Source organism: Ranitomeya imitator, chromosome 2, assembly GCF_032444005.1.
Source record: "Ranitomeya imitator isolate aRanImi1 chromosome 2, aRanImi1.pri, whole genome shotgun sequence".
Classification (NCBI taxonomy): Eukaryota; Metazoa; Chordata; class Amphibia; order Anura; family Dendrobatidae; genus Ranitomeya; species Ranitomeya imitator.
The window spans coordinates 804,374,595-804,393,593 of NC_091283.1; the positions used below are offsets into that span (position 1 = coordinate 804,374,595).

The 18,999-nt window shown below is 43.8% G+C and overlaps 1 protein-coding gene across 1 annotated transcript; it reads right to left on the reverse strand.

Moving 5' to 3' along the window:
• Positions 1–920: 920 nt before the first annotated feature.
• Positions 921–16,726, reverse strand: HHEX (hematopoietically expressed homeobox). The gene is made up of 4 exons (XM_069753786.1): positions 16,227–16,726; positions 7,307–7,485; positions 6,106–6,156; positions 921–1,818 (listed from the first exon to the last, which is right to left on the reverse strand). Exons 1-4 carry the CDS (start codon positions 16,579–16,581, stop codon positions 1,585–1,587), a joined length of 819 nt encoding a protein of 272 aa, XP_069609887.1. The 5' UTR covers positions 16,582–16,726; the 3' UTR covers positions 921–1,584.
• Between the last annotated feature and the right edge of the window lie 2,273 nt (positions 16,727–18,999).

Here is an 18,999-nt window from a genome sequence, read left to right on the forward strand (position 1 = left end):
CTGTGCCTGTGTGTGTCTGTGCCTTTGTGTACCTGTGCCTGTGTGTCTGTGCCTGTGTGTTTCTGTGCCTGTGTGTTTCTGTGCCTGTGTGTGTCTATGTGCCTGTGTGTCTCTGTGCCTGTGTGTTTCTGTGCCTGTGTGTGTCTATGTGCCTGTGTGTCTGTGCCTGTGTGTTTCTGTGCCTGTGTGTTTCTGTTCCTGTGTGTGTCTATGTGCCTGTGTGTCTGTGCCTGTGTGTTTCTGTGCCTGTGTGTGTCTCTGTTCCTGTGTGTGTCTCTGTGCCTGTGTGTGTCTCTGCCTGTGTGTCTCTGTGCCTGTGTGTCTCTGTGCCTGTGTGTGTCTCTGCCTGGGTGTCTCTGTGCCTGTGTGTCTCTGTGCCTGTGTGTGTCTGTACCTTTGTGTGTCTGTTCCTGTGTGTGTCTGTACCTTTGTGTATCTTTGCCTTTGTGTGTCTGTGCCTTTGTGTATCTGTGCCTGTGTGTGTCTGTGCCTGTGTGTGTCTGTACCTTTGTGTGTCTGTTCCTGTGTGTGTCTGTACCTTTGTGTATCTTTGCCTTTGTGTGTCTGTGCCTTTGTGTATCTGTGCCTGTGTGTATCTGTGCCTGTGTGTGTCTGTTCCTGTGTGTCTGTTCCTGTGTGTGTCTGTTCCTGTGTGTGACTGTTCCTGTGTGTGTCTGTTCCTGTGTGTGTCTGTTCCTGTGTGTGTCTGTACCTTTGTGTGTCTGTGCCTTTGTGTGTATCTGTGCCTTTGTGTATCTGTGCCTTTGTGTGTCTGTGCCTGTGTGTGTCTGTTCCTGTGTGTGTCTGTGCCTGTGTGACTAATCCCCTCCAAAAAAAAAAGTTTCCTATATCCAAAAAGAAACATTAAATCATACATTATTGTACAATTTAAGTTTTTTATTCCACAATTTCATCCACCAAAAATTAAATATATTTTTAATGTTTTAGGAAAAACACTATATACAAGTCATATAAACAATGTGAGGTATGCAGTCTCTTAACATTTACAAAAACATACATATATACACATTAGATACATTATGTACAGCAGAGAACAGCAGTAAACATCTTAGCGACATCTTGGTTTTAGAACTTTGTACTAATGGATTCGATGTCTTTGGGGAGACAAAAAATATAAGAAGTAGTTCCAGATGAATGAGGGGAAGCTTAGACAGGTTGTGCGGTGATATTTCCTGGGGCATGTCAGGCTGTTGTATTTCTCTATGGACTCATGCACACAATCTCTATGTGAGCCATAGGAACTCTGCGTGCCGCCATATGGTGCTTCCATATGAAATCGGAGGAATATAGTGGTACATCGGTTCTATTATTGCTGCTCTGTACAAGCTGCAATATGGCAGCGGGCACAAAGTCTAAATCTGTAGGCACTTCATGGATTTTTACTGGCTTGATGGAATACAATACGAATCTTTCATTGAAGGCACAATCCGTCAGGGAACAGCGTCCGTAACATGATAAATCAGTATTTGCACTGCAGATAAGGCACAGTCTACACTTTGGTAAGACTTGGTCATACAGAGTCCAGCTTCTGTTAAAGTGCAAGTCCTTCCATAGGCACATGGATCAATGGGGACACTTGTAGAAACCTTTGTCTCCTTCAATATCCACCTCTTCGTCAGAATCATCTGAGATGTCCGTGTCCATATTTTCCTGAGAATTCGGGGAAGGGGAACACTGAGACCCATCTAAAGAAGAGTCTTTATTTTTCGGCTCATGACTTAAACAGTTTTCCTGACCCTCCTCGCAGTCGTTTTCTAGACTTTCGGTTTCTTCTTTCTTGTTTCCCTGGGGGTTCTCCTAAAATAGAAATGTCAGTTAGTACCGTATTTTAATAAACTGCAACTTCCACTACCTGAAACCATACAAGTCTTGTAACAGCAATGTTGTGATAGTAGAAGACTCACAAACACATGACGCCCATATCATTACCATAATCATTCATCCACAGTCAGAAAATCAGAATCATTTACGCATCGGAGTAGTCATAGCGAAAGCAGAGTTTACAGGCAGAAAAGGACCATTACTGCCAGGGGCCCATAGAATTCAGAGCGACATATAGGAGCAATAAAGCTGTATATGGGCATTTGGAGGCACATTAGTGTATCCTGCGCTAAACAATTCCCAAAAAGCTCATTTGCCATCTAGAGTAATATAAGGCTCCCGTTCCCTGATACTATGACATCTAATTAATAGAGATGAGCAAATTTGGATTCTTGATACATTTTTTTGCAAATCAAGCAATAATGTATTCAAACAGGCTAGGAAGGGGTTGAAAAATACATAAAAAAAAAATAAATACTCACCCAGCCCTTACGTATCCTGCGCTAAATAATTCCCTAAAAAGCTCATTTGCCATCTAGAGTAATATAAGGCTCCCGTTCCCTGATACTATGACATCTAATTAATAGAGATGAGCAAATTTGGATTCTTGATACATTTTTTTGCAAATCAAGCAATAATGTATTCAAACAGGCTAGGAAGGGGTTGAAAAATACATAAAAAAAAAATACTCACCCAGCCCTTACGTCTCCTCTTCGGTTTGGTCAGCATTGCAGTCCTCACTGGGCTATCTCCGGTGTTTTCTGATGCAACCACTTTGGCATCTCCTGTGCTGACTACGCCGTGATGCTCGACAGATCATGTCATGGCAGCACAGCCTGGTGAGCGCAGGAGATGTTAACGATGCAAGGTGCCGGAATATACGGAAGATGGCCCAGTGATGACTGGCAGACGGAAGAAGATGACCGGACAGGTGAAACACCAGTGAGTCTAATTTTTTAATTATTTTTTTTTACATATGTTTATTGGGATTTGGGCCTGCAGAGACCGAGAACACAATAATGTAAGAACTCATTTAAGATCGAATTTCTTGATCAAAGCCAAATTTCGTCAGATTCATTCATCACTGTCAATTAAAGGAAACCTGACATGTTCAGAAATGTTAGAAGTTAATCTGCAGGATAATGGAATTAAAATCATGCCTGCCTGTCTTAAGGTACCTTCACACATAACGATTTAGTTAACGATATCGTTGCTTTTTGTGACGTAGCAACGATATCGTTAACAAAATCGTTATGCGTGACAACGACCAACGATCAGGCCCGTGCTGGGAGATCGTTGGTCGCTAGGAATGATCAGGACCTTTTTTTTGGTCGCTGATCACCCGCTGACATCGCTGGATCGGCGTGTGTGACGCCGATCCAGCGATGTGTTCACTAGTAACCAGGGTAAATATCGGGTTACTAAGCGCAGGGCCGCGCTTAGTAACCCGATGTTTACCCTGGTTACCATTGTAAAAGTTAAAAAACAAACAATACATACTCACATTCCGGTGTCTGTCATGTCCCCCGGCGTCAGCTTCCTGCACTGACTGTCAGCGCCGGCCGGCCGTAAAGCAGAGCACAGCGGTGACGTCACCGCTGTGCTCTGCTTTACGGCCGGCCGGCGCTGACACAGTGCAGGGAAGCTGACGCCGGGGGACGTGACAGACACCGGAATGTGAGTATGTAGTGTTTTTTTTTTTTTAACTTTTACAATGGTAACCAGGGTAAACATCGGGTTACTAAGCGCGGCCCTGCGCTTAGTAACCCGATGTTTACCCTGGTTACCCGGGGACTTCGGCATCGTTGGTCGCTGGAGAGCTGTCTGTGTGACAACTCTCCAGCGACCACACAGCGACGCTGCAGCGATCGGCATCGTTGTCTATATCGCTGCAGCGTCGCTAAATGTGACGGTACCCTTAGAGTAGGTTCACACATAAGTATAAAAAATTGTTCAGAGTTTCATCCAGAAAAGTGGGATGATTTTTTTTTTTTACTCATTTTGCATCCGCGTGCAATCCGTTTTTTTTACAGCAGCTCTTAATAATTTACAGGACCATTTAATGTTTCCTATGTTACAGAACTGGAATGTATCTGTAAAGATCGGATCCTCTACAGTGGCTCCTTATGGCATCTGATTCTTTTTACCCATGAAAGACTTGAATTGGTGACTCATCTGATTTACGGACAACACTAGTGGATGCTGAAATTTTTTCCACCAGCACATTCAGTCAGTAAAGAAAACTACTCATCTGAACCGCCCCATTGAATAACAATGGTGCAATTGCTGTCCATTTTTCCGTGGACAGCACTCGGACCAAAAACAAGGCTGCGTGAATGAGCCATTACCGAAAGCACAGCAACAGGGAGAAAATGAAATTACAGTGGCTTGCAAAAGTATTTAACCCCATTGGCATTTTTTTGTGTTTTGCTACCTCACAACCTGGAACCTGCGCCGGAGCCGCAGGGTGAAGACCACAAGAGGACGTCATCCTATGAAGATGGGAGGACGCCCATCGGATCGGACCGCCCACCCAGGTGAGTATAGTCTATCCTCTTTTTCTCATCTTTCAGGTAACATCGGGGGCTTATCTACAGCATTCCAGAATTCTGTAGATAAGCCCCTGATGCCGGTGGGCTTAGCTCACCCTCGATTTTGGGGGGGACAGGTTCCCTTTAAAATTGCATGGAAAGAAAACATGAAATAAAGAAGATATTTTTCTGAATAAACAAAAGAAAGATTTAGGACTTGTTCAGACTTGTATTATTGGTCTGTGTGCTGTCCGTATGGAAGATGGGTGGTATCAGCACAGCACAATGACCAACGCCAGTCAATGAACATTTTTACACAGGCTGAGTGGAAATTATCGTCAAATATACTAGTTCCTATTTGGACACAACAAAGAAAGAAAAATAAAGAGAGAGAAAGAAAGAGAAAAAGAAAGAAAGAAAGAAAGAAAGAAAGAAAGAAAGAAAGAAAGAAAGAAAGAAAGAAAGAAAGAAAGAAAGAAAGAAAGAAAGAAAGAAAAAGAGAGAGAAGAAAGAGAGAGAAAGAAAGAAAAAGAAAGAAAGAAAGAAGGAAAGAAAGAAAGAAAAAGAAAGAAAGAGAGAAAGAAAGAAAAAGAAAGAGAGAAAGAAAGAAAAAGAAAGAGAGAAAGAAAGAGAGAAAGAAAGAGAGAAAGAAAGAAAGAAAGAAAGAAAGAAAGAAAGAAAGAAAGAAAGAAAGAAAGAAAGAAAGAAAGAAGGAAAGAGAGAAAGAAAGTGAAAGAAACAAAAAGAGAGACAGAAAGAGAGAGAAAGAGAGAAAGAAAGAAAGAGAAAGAGAGAAAGAGAGAGAAAGAAAGAAAGAAAGAAAGCAAGAAAGAAAAAGAGAGAAAGAAAGAGAGAAAGAAATAGAAAGAGAGAGAGAGAGAAAGAAAGAAAGAAAGAAAGAAAGAAAGAAAGAAAGAAAGAAAGAAAGAAAGAAAAAGAAAGAAAGAAAGTGAAAGAAACAAAAAGACACAGAAAGAGAGAGAAAGAAAGAGAAAGAAAGCAAAACAAAGAGAGAGAAAGAGAGAGAAAAAGATAATAAAGAGAATAAAGAGAAAAAGATTGAGAGAGAAAGAAAGATAGAAAGAAAGAGAAGGTAAAAAGGAAAAAGAGAAAGCGAGAAAAAATAGAGTGCGAGAAAGAAAAAGAAAGTGAGAAAAAGAAAAAGAGAAAAATAGAGAGAAAAAAGAAAAAGAGAGAAAGAAAGAAAGAATAAAGAAAAGGGGGAAAGAAGGAAAGAAAGCCAAAATCATAAAGAAAAAGAGAGAAAAAAAGAAAAGTAAAGTGCAAGAAAGAAAAAGAGTAAGAAAAATAAAGTGAAAGCAAAATAAAGAGAAAGAAAGAAAGAAGAGAACAGATTTGTTATTATAACCAAGAGTGTAGTCAGTAGGACATGCTGGGGCTTCTAGTTCCTTCCGCACTAGTTTCTTTCCCCAGGTGTGGGCAGGTGGTTAGCTCTACATACAATGTATGCTCAGTGCTGCCCAGTAATCAGCGGGCGGTAATAGGATGACTGATACATACAGTAATAATAATTAGTGGCATCATAGACTCCGCTATCTCCCTGCTCCTAATTAGGCTTTTAGCATTCTGATTGCCTGAGCCCCCTGGATCTCCAGCAGGACCGCTATTTACCTTACTAATCAGCCTGGAGAGTTTACACATCCACACAGATGACTTGGGCACACAACTGTAATGGCTGCTGATCACATTACAAGATAACAATATTCTCTACCTGCTTCAGACGCCTCCATTTGGCTCTTCGGTTCTGAAACCAAGTTTTGACCTGCAAAATAAAAAAAGTTGCATTTTGTTACTCACCACAAAAAAAAGATATATTTTTGTAGCATTAATTATTATTATTTATTGTTTTAATAAATAATATTTCTAAGTAATATTTAATAGTTAGAATTTGTAATGGTTATTAGTAGCAATATTATATTAAAACTATGAATTCATATTTACTTGTTTTAAGTAGAAGTGGAAGCTTTATGTAATAATTCGGTATTACTATTTCACAGTTGTAGTAATATTTTATTATAGCTGCTATTATTTGGTTTTAGTAATATACATATAACAATCTCATGGTTACTAGTATTAGTAATAGTAGGGGGAGTATCAGTAATATTTAGTGATAGTGTTAATAGTAGTAAATTCTATCATTGTTCTGTATTATCATAGTTAGTTTGAAGTAGTATCATTATTACTAATATTTTTTTTATCATGATCTTATTTCAATTATTTCCTAGTATATTATTACTAAAAATGGTTTTGAAGAATATGATATTTAGGATTTCTTTATAGTTATATATAGATTTCATATTATTAATAGTTACTAATAGTTATATATAGATTTCATAATTTCATATTATTAATAGTTACTAATATTCATATTAGTTGTTGCAGAATGCAATCAGTTATTATTTACAGTTGTTATTTCATAGTATAATAGTAATAATTGTAATCATTATTATTTAGTTAGGAGTAGCAGTAGGCATCATAGTTATTGTTTATAGTTAATTCATATTATTATAATTATTATTATTATTATTTATGTTCTGAGTATCAGTAGCCTTAATAATATATCAGTTATTAATTAAGCCACACATTTTTCTAAATTGTAATTTTTATAACAGATAATATCATGTCTAATTATTTTAATGTGATAATGAGGATAATAAACAAATATATTTGTATATTAATCATTATATTTATTTGATGATAATAATTCCTGATAACACATGAATTAACCATTTTTATTTGTATAACTATTGATAGACAACAGTCAGACCATCAATGTTAAGTAGTAATAGTGTATACTTATCATGTGATTTTTGTATTATCTCCATTCAATCATTTATACCAATATCTGGCTTGTCTTTGTATTAGGGCAATGTATAGGATGCAGGTAGTTACATATGACCAGGAACACTCACCTGTCTCTCACTGAGCTGCAGCATTTTGGCTAGCCTTTTCCTTTCTGGGGGAGACAAATATTTCTGTGTCTCAAACTTTTTTTCCAGCTCAATTGTCTGATCGTTTGAGAACCGCACTTGCCCCCCTTTCCTTTTGTGAAGTGGTCGCTGCATGAATGGGCTCCAGAGGAGAGGCTTCCCTGCAAATACATGGGATCATATGAAGGATTCTATGGAGTCAATGTCCTGAGGCTGATAATAATAATAGTTAATAATACGATTCTAGATGGATAGATAATAGATTAGATAGCTACATAATAAATTAGATAGACAGATAGATAGACAGATAGATAGATAATAGATAGATTAATAGATAGATAAATAAAATATAGATAAATAGATAGATAGATAGATAGATAGATAGATACATAGATAGATAGATAGATAGATAGATAGATAGATAGATAGATAGATAGATATAGATAGGTAGAGTTAATGTCCTGAGGCTGATAATAATAATAGTTAATAATACGATTCTAGATGGATAGATAATAGATTAGATAGATAATAGATAGATAGATAGATAGATAGATAGATAGATAGATAGATAGATAGATAATAGATAGATGGATAGATAGATACATACTGTATATAGATAGATAGATAGATAATAGATAGATAAATAGATAATAGATAATAGATAATAGATAATAGATAGATAGATATAGATAGGTAAAGTTAATGTCCTGAGGCTGATAATAATAATAGTTAATAATAAGACTCTAGATAGATAGATAATAGATAGATTAATAGATAAGATAGATTAATACATAGATAGATAGCTAGATAATAAATTAGATAGACAGATAGATAGATAATAGATAGATAAATAGATAGATAGATAGATAGATAGATAGATAGATAGATAGATAGATAGATAGATAGATAGATAGATAGATAGATATAGGTAAAGTTAATGTCCTGGGCTGATAATAATAATAGTTAATAAGATTCTAGATAGATAGATAATAGATAGATGATAGATAGATAGATAGATAGATAGATAGATAGATAGATAGATAGATAGATAGATAATAGATAGATAGATAGATAATAGATAGATGATAGATAGATAGATAGATAGATAGATAGATAGATAGATAGATAGATAGATAGATAGATAGATAGATAATAGATGTGCCAAAATGAAGGTAGCACATCCTTCAATAAAACTTTGAAAAATAATTATTCCATGCCCAAAGTATGACATTTTTCTTTTTCCTAAATAAATTAATTAATTAATTCATAGATAAATAATATAATTTTTTATATAATATACAAATGTACACATTGAGAGATAAATAGATGTAACAGATAGATTTTTCAATTGATGATACTGTGTTTTATTACTTAGTAATTCTGGGATGCTGTGTAACATTTGAGTATTATTAGAGGTTCCCTAGCACCCTGCCCTGCTCTCCCCTGTGTCCACACTTCCGTGCTGCTTCCTCTATATCTGTGTATCAGGCTCACTCTTCCTCCTCATCTACTGAGATCTGCAGTAACCCGATGTTTCTTCACATAAGAGAATGGAACAGTGATGAGATCAAATTTCATCATTCCACTATATCGATTATCACCTACATGTAATATTGTCCCTGTGTGCACCATATGGCGCTGATCAGTACAGTGGCGCAGTGTGATGTCCGGAGGAGAGCTCAGCACTATGTGGCTCCCTCTTCTCAGCTTTGTGTCCTGCACTGTTTCTATACGATCACCCTCACTGGCCCTTTCATTCTCTGGTTCGGTGCTGGCATGCGAACCTCAGTCTATGTGATCATTGCTGCTTCCACCATGTCACACTGGTTCCTATTGTGATGCGAAACTTTCTTCTGCAGGATAACTGGTACCTGCACTATATTCCTCTGTTTATAGCATACCCCCTACCTGCACTATATTCCTCTGTTTATAGCATACCCCCTACCTGCACTATATTCCTCTGTTTATAGCATACCCCCTTACCTGCACTATATTCCTCTGTTTATAGCATACCCCCTACCTGCACTATATTCCTCTGTTTATAGCATACCCCCTACCTGCACTATATTCCTCTGTTTATAGCATACCCCCTTACCTGCACTATATTCCTCTGTTTATAGCATACCCCCTACCTGCACTATATTCCTCTGTTTATAGCATACCCCACCTGAACTATGGCTTCTAGCTCTGTGGTGCAATGCTCTGCAGTCTGCCCTCTATGGCACCCAGCTCTGTGGTGCAATGCTCTGCAGTCTGCCCTCTATGGCACCCAGCTCTGTGGTGCAATGCTCTGCAGTCTGCCCTCTATGGCACCCAGCTCTGTGGTGCAATGCTCTGCAGTCTGCCCTCTATGGCACCCAGCTCTGTGGTGCAATGCTCTGCAGTCTGCCCTCTATGGCACCCAGCTCTGTGGTGTAATGCTCTGCAGTCTGCCCTCTATGGCACCCAGCTCTGTGGTGCAATGCTCTGCAGTCTGCCCTCTATGGCACCCAGCTCTGTGGTGCAATGCTCTGCAGTCTGCCCTCTATGGCACCCAGCTCTGTGGTGCAATGCTCTGCAGTCTGCCCTCTATGGCACCCAGCTCTGTGGTGCAATGCCCTGCAGTATGCCATCTATGGCACCCAGCTCTGTGGTGCAATGCTCTGCAGTCTGCCCTCTATGGCACCCAGCCCTGTTGTGCAATGCTCTGCAGTCTGCCCTCTATGACACCCAGCTCTGTGGTGCAATGCTCTGCAGTTTGCCCTCTATGGCACCCAGCTCTGTGGTGCAATGCTCTGCAGTCTGGCCTCTATGGCACCCAGCCCTGTTGTGCAATGCTCTGCAGTCTGCCCTCTATGGCACCCTGCTCTGTGGTGCAATGCTCTGCAGTCTGTCCTCTATGGCACCCTGCTCTGTGGTGCAATGCTCTGCAGTCTGCCCTCTATGGCACCCAGCTCTGTGGTGCAATGCTCTGCAGTCTGCCCTCTATGGCACCCAGCTCTGTGGTGCAATGCTCTCCAGTCTGCTCTCTATGGCACCCAGCTCTGTGGTGCAATGCTCTGCAGTCTGCCCTCTATGGCACCCAGCTCTGTGGTGCAATGCTCTGCAGTATGCCCTCTATGGCACCCAGCTCTGTGGTGCAATGCTCTGCAGTCTGCCCTCTATGGAACCCAGCTCTGTGGTGCAATGCTCTGCAGTCTGCCCTCTATGGCACCCAGCTCTGTGGTGCAATGCTCTGCAGTATGCCCTCTATGGCACCCAGCTCTGTGGTGCAATGCTCTGCAGTCTGCCCTCTATGGCACCCAGCTCTGTGGTGCAATGCCCTGCAGTATGCCCTCTATGGCACCCAGCTCTGTGGTGCAATGCTCTGCAGTCTGCCCTCTATGGCACCCAGCTCTGTGGTGCAATGCTCTGCAGTCTGCCCTCTATGGCACCCAGCTCTGTGGTGCAATGCTCTGCAGTATGCCCTCTATGGCACCCAGCTCTGTGGTGCAATGCTCTGCAGTCTGCCCTCTATGGCACCCAGCTCTGTGGTGCAATGCTCTGCAGTCTGCCCTCTATGGCACCCTGCCCTGTGGTGCAATGATCTGCAGTCTGCCCTCTATGGCACCCTGCCCAGTGGTGCAATGCTCTGCAGTCTGCCCTCTATGGCACCCAGCTCTGTGGTGCAATGCTCTGCAGTCTGCCCTCTATGGCACCCAGCTCTGTGGTGCAATGCTCTGCAGTATGCCCTCTATGGCACCCAGCTCTGTGGTGCAATGCTCTGCAGTCTGCCCTCTATGGCACCCAGCTCTGTGGTGCAATGCTCTGCAGTCTGCCCTCTATGGCACCCTGCCCTGTGGTGCAATGATCTGCAGTCTGCCCTCTATGGCACCCTGCCCAGTGGTGCAATGCTCTGCAGTCTGCCCTCTATGGCACCCAGCTCTGTGGTGCAATGCTCTGCAGTCTGCCCTCTATGGCACCCAGCCCTGTGGTGCAATGCTCTGCAGTCTGCCCTCTATGGCACCCAGCTCTGTGGTGCAATGCTCTGCAGTCTGCCCTCTATGGCACCCAGCTCTGTGGTGCAATGCTCTGCAGTCTGCCCTCTATGGCACCCAGCCCTGTGGTGCAATGCTCTGCAGTCTGCCCTCTGGCACCCTGCCCTGTTGTGCAATGCTCTGCAGTCTGCCCTCTATGGCACCCAGCTCTGTGGTGCAATGCTCTGCAGTCTGCCCTCTGGCACCCTGCCCTGTTGTGCAATGCTCTGCAGTCTGCCCTCTATGGCACCCAGCTCTGTGGTGCAATGCTCTGCAGTCTGCCCTCTGGCACCCAGCTCTGTGGTGCAATGCTCTGCAGTCTGCCCTCTATGGCACCCAGCCCTGTGGTGCAATGCTCTGCAGTCTGCCCTCTATGGCACCCAGCTCTGTGGTGCAATGCTCTGCAGTCTGCCCTCTATGGCACCCAGCTCTGTGGTGCAATGCTCTGCAGTCTGCCCTCTATGGCACCCAGCCCTGTGGTGCAATGCTCTGCAGTCTGCCCTCTGGCACCCTGCCCTGTTGTGCAATGCTCTGCAGTCTGCCCTCTATGGCACCCAGCTCTGTGGTGCAATGCTCTGCAGTCTGCCCTCTGGCACCCTGCCCTGTTGTGCAATGCTCTGCAGTCTGCCCTCTATGGCACCCAGCTCTGTGGTGCAATGCTCTGCAGTCTGCCCTCTGGCACCCAGCTCTGTGGTGCAATGCTCTGCAGTCTGCCCTCTATGGCACCGTGACCCAGCCCTGTGGTGCAATGCTCTGCAGTCTGCCCTCTGGCACCCTGCTCTGTGGTGCAATGCTCTGCAGTCTGCCCTCTGGCACCCTGCCCTGTTGTGCAATGCTCTGCAGTCTGCCCTCTGGCACCTAGCCCTGTTGTGCAATGCTCTGCAGTCTGCCCTCTATGGCACCGTGACCCAGCCCTGTGGTGCAATGCTCTGCAGTCTGCCCTCTGGCACCTAGCCCTGTTGTGCAATGCTCTGCTTGCGTCAGTTTGTGCTCTGCAAAAAAACAGCCCTTAGAAAAATAGGAAGCCGGTGGTTATTTTCGCCCCTGCAGAGTCTCATCCCACACAGAGGAAATGAACAATATCAGAAAAACGGATCCTGGTTATCAGAGGCCGAGTGTTTCCTGAATGTGTCTGTATTGAGGATGTCGATAAAATAATCAACCGAGCGCACAATTCCGAGGAAGAGGCAGCAGGAAAGCACTTAACAGCTCCGGGGCCAGAATCACTGCTATCCAGGGCTCAAGGCTTCCTGCATGGAGGGAAGGGGCGGCCGCGACCCCCGACACACTGCTGCTCCACACCATCATCATCCTCCAACTGCCCCATCTATAGGATCACAATGCTGGGATTGGAAGCGATCAGTCCTGGTGGCCCCGAGAAAAGAGATCTGGCCACAGGCGAAACTAATGTGTCACTATGAGGACAAATCGTAATCAGATCGTACAGGCGATTTCCTCTAAAATGTCCAACTTAATTATTGCATTCAAAGCAAGATTGGAAACGAGTTATTATCACCAAGCACTGGGGGATTACAATCATCAACTGCATCAACACAAATGTACTAGTGATTGGTGCTGTAATTCGGTTTAGCAGAATTACATTCTTATCTGTGGATATATATTATATAAACACATAGAATAGATAGATAATAGATATATAGATATATAGATAGATAGATAATAGATAATAGATAGATAGATAGATAGATAGATAGATAGATAATAGATATATAATAGATAGATAGATAGATAGATAGATAGATAGATAGATAATAGATAGATGATAAATATATAGATAGATAGATAGATAGATAGATAGATAGATAATAGATAGATAGCTAGATAATAGCTAGATAGATAGATAGATAGATAGATAGATAGATAGATAGATAGATAGATAGATAGATAAAAAGAAAACAAAGGGTGCAAAAAATCCTTCCAGGTATATACTTTATTTTTTCCTATTGGAGTGCTGCCTTCATTTTTTGGACTATAGATACTGTAGATAGATAGACAGATAGATAGAAAATAGCTAGATAATAGCTAGATAGATAATAGATAGATAATAGATAGATATATTGATAGATAGATTATATAATAGATAGAATGATAGATAGATGATAGATATAGAGAATAATAGATAGATAGATAGATAGATTGATAGATAGATAATAGATAGAATTTCATGCCCAAGGTATGCATTTTTTCTTTTTCCTAGATAAATAAACTAATAGATAACTAATATAAATTATTATATAATATACGAACTGACACATCGAGAGATAAATTGATGTATAGACAGATCGATGGACAAAATAAAGATAAATAGATAACATTATAGATAGAATTAATGACAGAAAGATAAAAGATAAATAGCTAGAAAACATTGAAAAATAGATTAGTTTAAAGATAATTAAATAGCACAAACAAAAATAATTAAAAGTGCAAGGCCTCCTAAACAAGAATCCAACTGTTACAACATATGAAAAAATAATAAAGAGGGGCAGCATTCCAAAAATATGCAAAGAAAAAAAGTGAACTTTAATTATGCACATGGCCTAATTAAAGTCCACTTTGTTTTTTGCTTGTATATTTTTGGAATGCTGCCTCTCTTTATTATTTTAGATAGATAGACAGGTAGATAGATAGATAGATAGATAGATAGATAGATAGATAGATAGATAGATAGATAGATAGATAGATAATAGATAGATAGATAGATAGATAGATAGATAGATAGATAGATAGATAGATAGATAGATAGTAAAGGGAACAGCAAAAAATAAAATACTGAAGAGTTCAAGGCCTCCCAAACAGGAATCCAATTATTACAATATATGGGGAAAAATAAAGATAGGCAGCACTCCAAAAATATACAAAGAAAAAAGTGAACTTTAATTATCCACATGAGCTAAATAAATATCAGTGTTTTCTTTGTATATTCTTGGAGTGCTGCCTACCTTTATTGTTTTTTTCCATAGAGAGATAAAGTAGAAAAAAGTGGAGGTAGCACATCCTTCAATAAAACTTTGAAAAATAATTATTCCATACCCAAGGTATGACATTTTTTTTTTTTTTTTTAGATAGATAGAGAGCAAAAAGCTGCCACAGGAGGGTACTGGTCAATGTCGGCAATTACATAAGGATAATAAATAACAATCAATCATGATTCTTGTTTAAAAATCCTCATTATGTGTAAAATCATGTTGATATCACACCCCAGTCTGGCAAATGACATTTTCAAGACTTTAAATGCGGAAAAGGGGAAACATTCACAGAAATGATGACATTTTGAGAAGAATGTTCTCCCATTTAGATTATTTTTATTCTGTAGATGTTTGTTGTGAAGTGATAAAGCATCTGATATTGTTCAGATTAATTACCAATAAATCAGAATAAATCAGAATAAAAGTTTTCTCAACCGATAAAATAGAAAGGTGCATGTCACACGGTAGATACAATCATTGTCGGTAACGATGGGTAATTGTCGGCTCTATGGCCATGGCAGGGGCGGTAATGGGGGCTGGCTGGGCGGTAATGGGGGCTGGCTGCAGGTTTCTCTCCTTCCTCTGACACTTGTTGTCTCTGCTGCCTCTGATTCCAGTGAAGCTGCTGCGGTCACAACTTCAAACTAAAGGTTTCACAGAATCACAAATCAAATCAGCCGCAAAAACAAAACAAAAGAAAATGGAGATTCTTTCTGATTGCAGAAATTAAGAAGAAAAAAAAAACACAACAACCACCCACAACATCAGGGGAGATGATTAAAGAGGAAGAGTAATGTCAGCAGCGTTATATCAGTGTCCTCCAGGAGACCATCAGCTGTGAAGATGGCATGGACCAGAGGTGCCAGCTACTGGTCACCAGTGCAAACCAATGCTGCTGCTGTGTGTGTGTGATATATATATAGTTATACACATATTTTTATACAAAATACACCTGTATATATACATACACAATCACACACTATATGTATATAGGCTTGAGAAAGGCTCTCCATGGGCCGAAACGTTGCCATAATGGGCTATTGAATTTGAGCATCTTCTAAACTTTAATCTACAATGGTGTCTGCCTCTGATTCTTGAACTTATATATATATATATATATATATATATATACATATATATACACACATATATTTAATGTGTATATATATATATACATATATAGAAATAAAAAACGAAAACAGCACAAAAAAACTGAAAAAAAAGTGGACTTTATTGCCCAAGTGGCGTGGCAACGTTTCGGATGTGATATCCTTTTGTCAAGCCTTGAGAAAGGATATCACATCCGAAACGTTGCCACGCCGTTTGGGCAATAAAGTCCACTTTTTTTTCAGTTTTTTTGTGCTGTTTTCGTTTTTTATTTCTATTTTGAAAGTCATTTGATTGTTGGTTGGGAAAGCTTTGCACGGCAATCAAGGTAGTATCTGATGCTGTTCCATTTTTTTATCTTTATATATATATATATACATATATATACACATACATACACGTTTCATTTCATTTTTAACAGTGAAATTAATGACTTCATCCTCCTAGCTTCTTCCCTTAAAGGGGTAGATTTTTTTCTTACTTAAATGCATTCAATTGAGTCAAAAAATAATTCTTGCAATTGTTTTTCTTAAAACTTTTGAAGCGTTAATAATAATAATAATAATAGTAATAATATTAATGTGGCCAAACCCTTTAACTCATTCTGCAGCCAGCAATACACAGGAGGCAAACAGTCCATCTTCTTAATGTTACCCAATTACTAATATGACGTTTAGTCCTACAGACGTATATTTAATTAAGAAAAAAAGAAAATGTGCACAAAGGTGGACAACCCCTGTAACTCGCCTGGCTGATAAGAGAGGACAATAGCTTGGCCCTGTCAGTTAGTAGGCACAGTGTATGAGCACTTACCCAGGGCGTCGTGCCTGATCAGGGCATGGGTGTACTCACTCATCGGTCTGGAGAAGGAGTACAGGGGGTTTGGGAAGCCGCCGGCTCCATAGGACGCTGCCAGGGCCGCCGGGTGGCTGAAGGCCGGGTGGATCGGGGTGGGCTCGTACACCGGGGTCCTGTACGTGGTCACCAGACTGGTGAACGAGGAGTTCGGGGACGGCAGGGTCGGGGCGGGCAGGGCGGCGGTGCCGGTAGAGGCCGCGTTCCTTCCCAGGATGTCGTCGATGTAGAAGGGTGTGGGGTGCACGGCGGGCAGCGGGGTGGGCGCATACAGGGGCACACTGAGGGCCGGGGGGTGCTGCTGGTACTGCATGGTCCGCTCTGCGCCCGCTGCTGGCACAGACCTCCAGGAGTAAATCCACGGCTGTTCTGTCCTCCCTCTCAGACACACTGGCCTTAAATGTCCTGGCCCCGGCCGCGAGGGTCCTGCACGGTGACAGCCGCCCCCATAGGCTCCTATGGGCAGTGGGCGGCGCGGTGCTGCAGTCTCAACACTTCCTGCCCTGTCCCTGCCGGCTGCTCATTGGAGGAGTCCGGGAACTACGCCCAGCACTGGCATCCACCGGGGGCAATACCGACCATGGGGGTCCAATCACAGACTGCTAACAACCTGGGATCAACTCTGCAGACCAGATCCCGCCCCAGCCTGGGCAGGTACCCAGCATCCAGGAGGCACCCAGCATCCAGGAGACACCCAGCATCCAGGAGGCACCCAGCATCCAGGAGACACCCAGCATTCAGGAGGTACCCAGCATCCAGGAGGCACCCAGCATCCAGGAAGTACCCAGCATCCAGGAGGTACCCAGCATCCAGGAGACACCCAGCATCCAGGAGGCACCCAGCATCCAGGAGGCACCCAGCATTCAGGAGGTACCCAGCATCCAGGAGGCACCCAGCATCCAGGAGGTACCCAGCATCCAGGAGACACCCAGCATTCAGGAGGTACCCAGCATCCAGGAGGCACCCAGCATCCAGGAGGCACCCAGCATCCAGGAGACACCCAGCATTCAGGAGGTACCCAGCATCCAGGAGGCACCCAGCATCCAGGAAGTACCCAGCATCCAGGAGGTACCCAGCATCCAGGAGACACCCAGCATCCAGGAGGTACCCAGCATCCAGGAGGCACCCAGCATCCAGGAGGTACCCAGCATCCAGGAGGTACCCGGCATCCAGGAGGCACCCGGCATCCAGGAGGTACCCGGCATCCAGGAGGCACCCAGCATCCAGGAGGCACCCAGCATCCAGGAGGCACCCAGCATCCAGGAGACACCCAGCATCCAGGAGGCACCCAGCATCCAGGAGGCACCCAGCATCCAGGAGGCACCCAGCATCCAATAGACACCCAGCATCCAGGAGACACCCAGCATCCAGGAGGCACCCAGCATCCAGGAGGCACCCAGCATCCAATAGACACCCAGCATCCAGGAGACACCCAGCATCCAGGAGGCACCCAGCATCCAGGAGACACCCAGCATTCAGGAGGTACCCAGCATCCAGGAGGCACCCAGCATCCAGGAGGTACCCAGCATCCAGGAGGTACCCAGCATCCAGGAGGCACCCGGCATCCAGGAGGTACCCGGCATCCAGGAGGTACCCAGCATCCAGGAGGCACCCAGCATCCAGGAGGTACCCAGCATCCAGGAGGCACCCAGCATCCAGGAGGTACCCAGCATCCAGGAGGTACCCGGCATCCAGGAGGCACCCGGCATCCAATAGACACCCAGCATCCAGGAGACACCCAGCATCCAGGAGGCACCCAGCATCCAGGAGACACCCAGCATCCAGGAGACACCCAGCATCCAGGAGACACCCAGCATCAAGGGAGGGAGGCACCCAGCATCCAGGAGACTCCCAGCATCCAGGAGACACCCAGCATCCAGGAGGTACCCGGCATCCAGGAGGCACCCAGCATCCAGGAGACACCCAGCATCCAGGAGACACCCAGCATCCAGGAGACACCCAGCATCCAGGGAGGGAGGCACCCAGCATCCAGGAGGTACCTGGCATCCAGGAGGTACCCGGCATCCAGGGAGGGAGGCACCCAGCATCCAGGAGACACCCAGCATCCAGGAGGTACCCGGCATCCAGGAGACACCCAGTATCCAGGAGACACCCAGCATCCAGGAGACACCCAGCATCCAGGAGACACCCAGCATCCAGGAGACACCCAGCATCCAGGAGGCACCCAGCATCCAGGAGACACCCAGCATCCAGGAGGCACCCAGCATCCAGGAGACACCCAGTATCCAGGAGACACCCAGCATCCAGGAGACACCCAGCATCCAGGAGACACCCAGGAGGCACCGAGCATCCAGGAGACACCCAGCATCCAGGAGACACCCAGCATCCAGGGAGGGAGGCACCCAGCATCCAGGAGACTCCCAGCATCCAGGAGACACCCTGCATCCAGGAGGTACCCGGCATCCAGGAGGCACCCAGCATCCAGGAGACACCCAGCATCCAGGAGGTACCCGGCATCCAGGAGGCACCCAGCATCCAGGAGACACCCAGCATCCAGAAGACACCCAGCATCCAGGAGACACCCAGCATCCAGGGAGGGAGGCACCCAGCATCCAGGAGGTACCTGGCATCCAGGAGGTACCCGGCATCCAGGGAGGGAGGCACCCAGCATCCAGGAGACACCCAGCATCCAGGAGACACCCACCATCCAGGAGACACCCAGCATCAAGGGAGGGAGGCACCCAGCATCCAGGAGACTCCCAGCATCCAG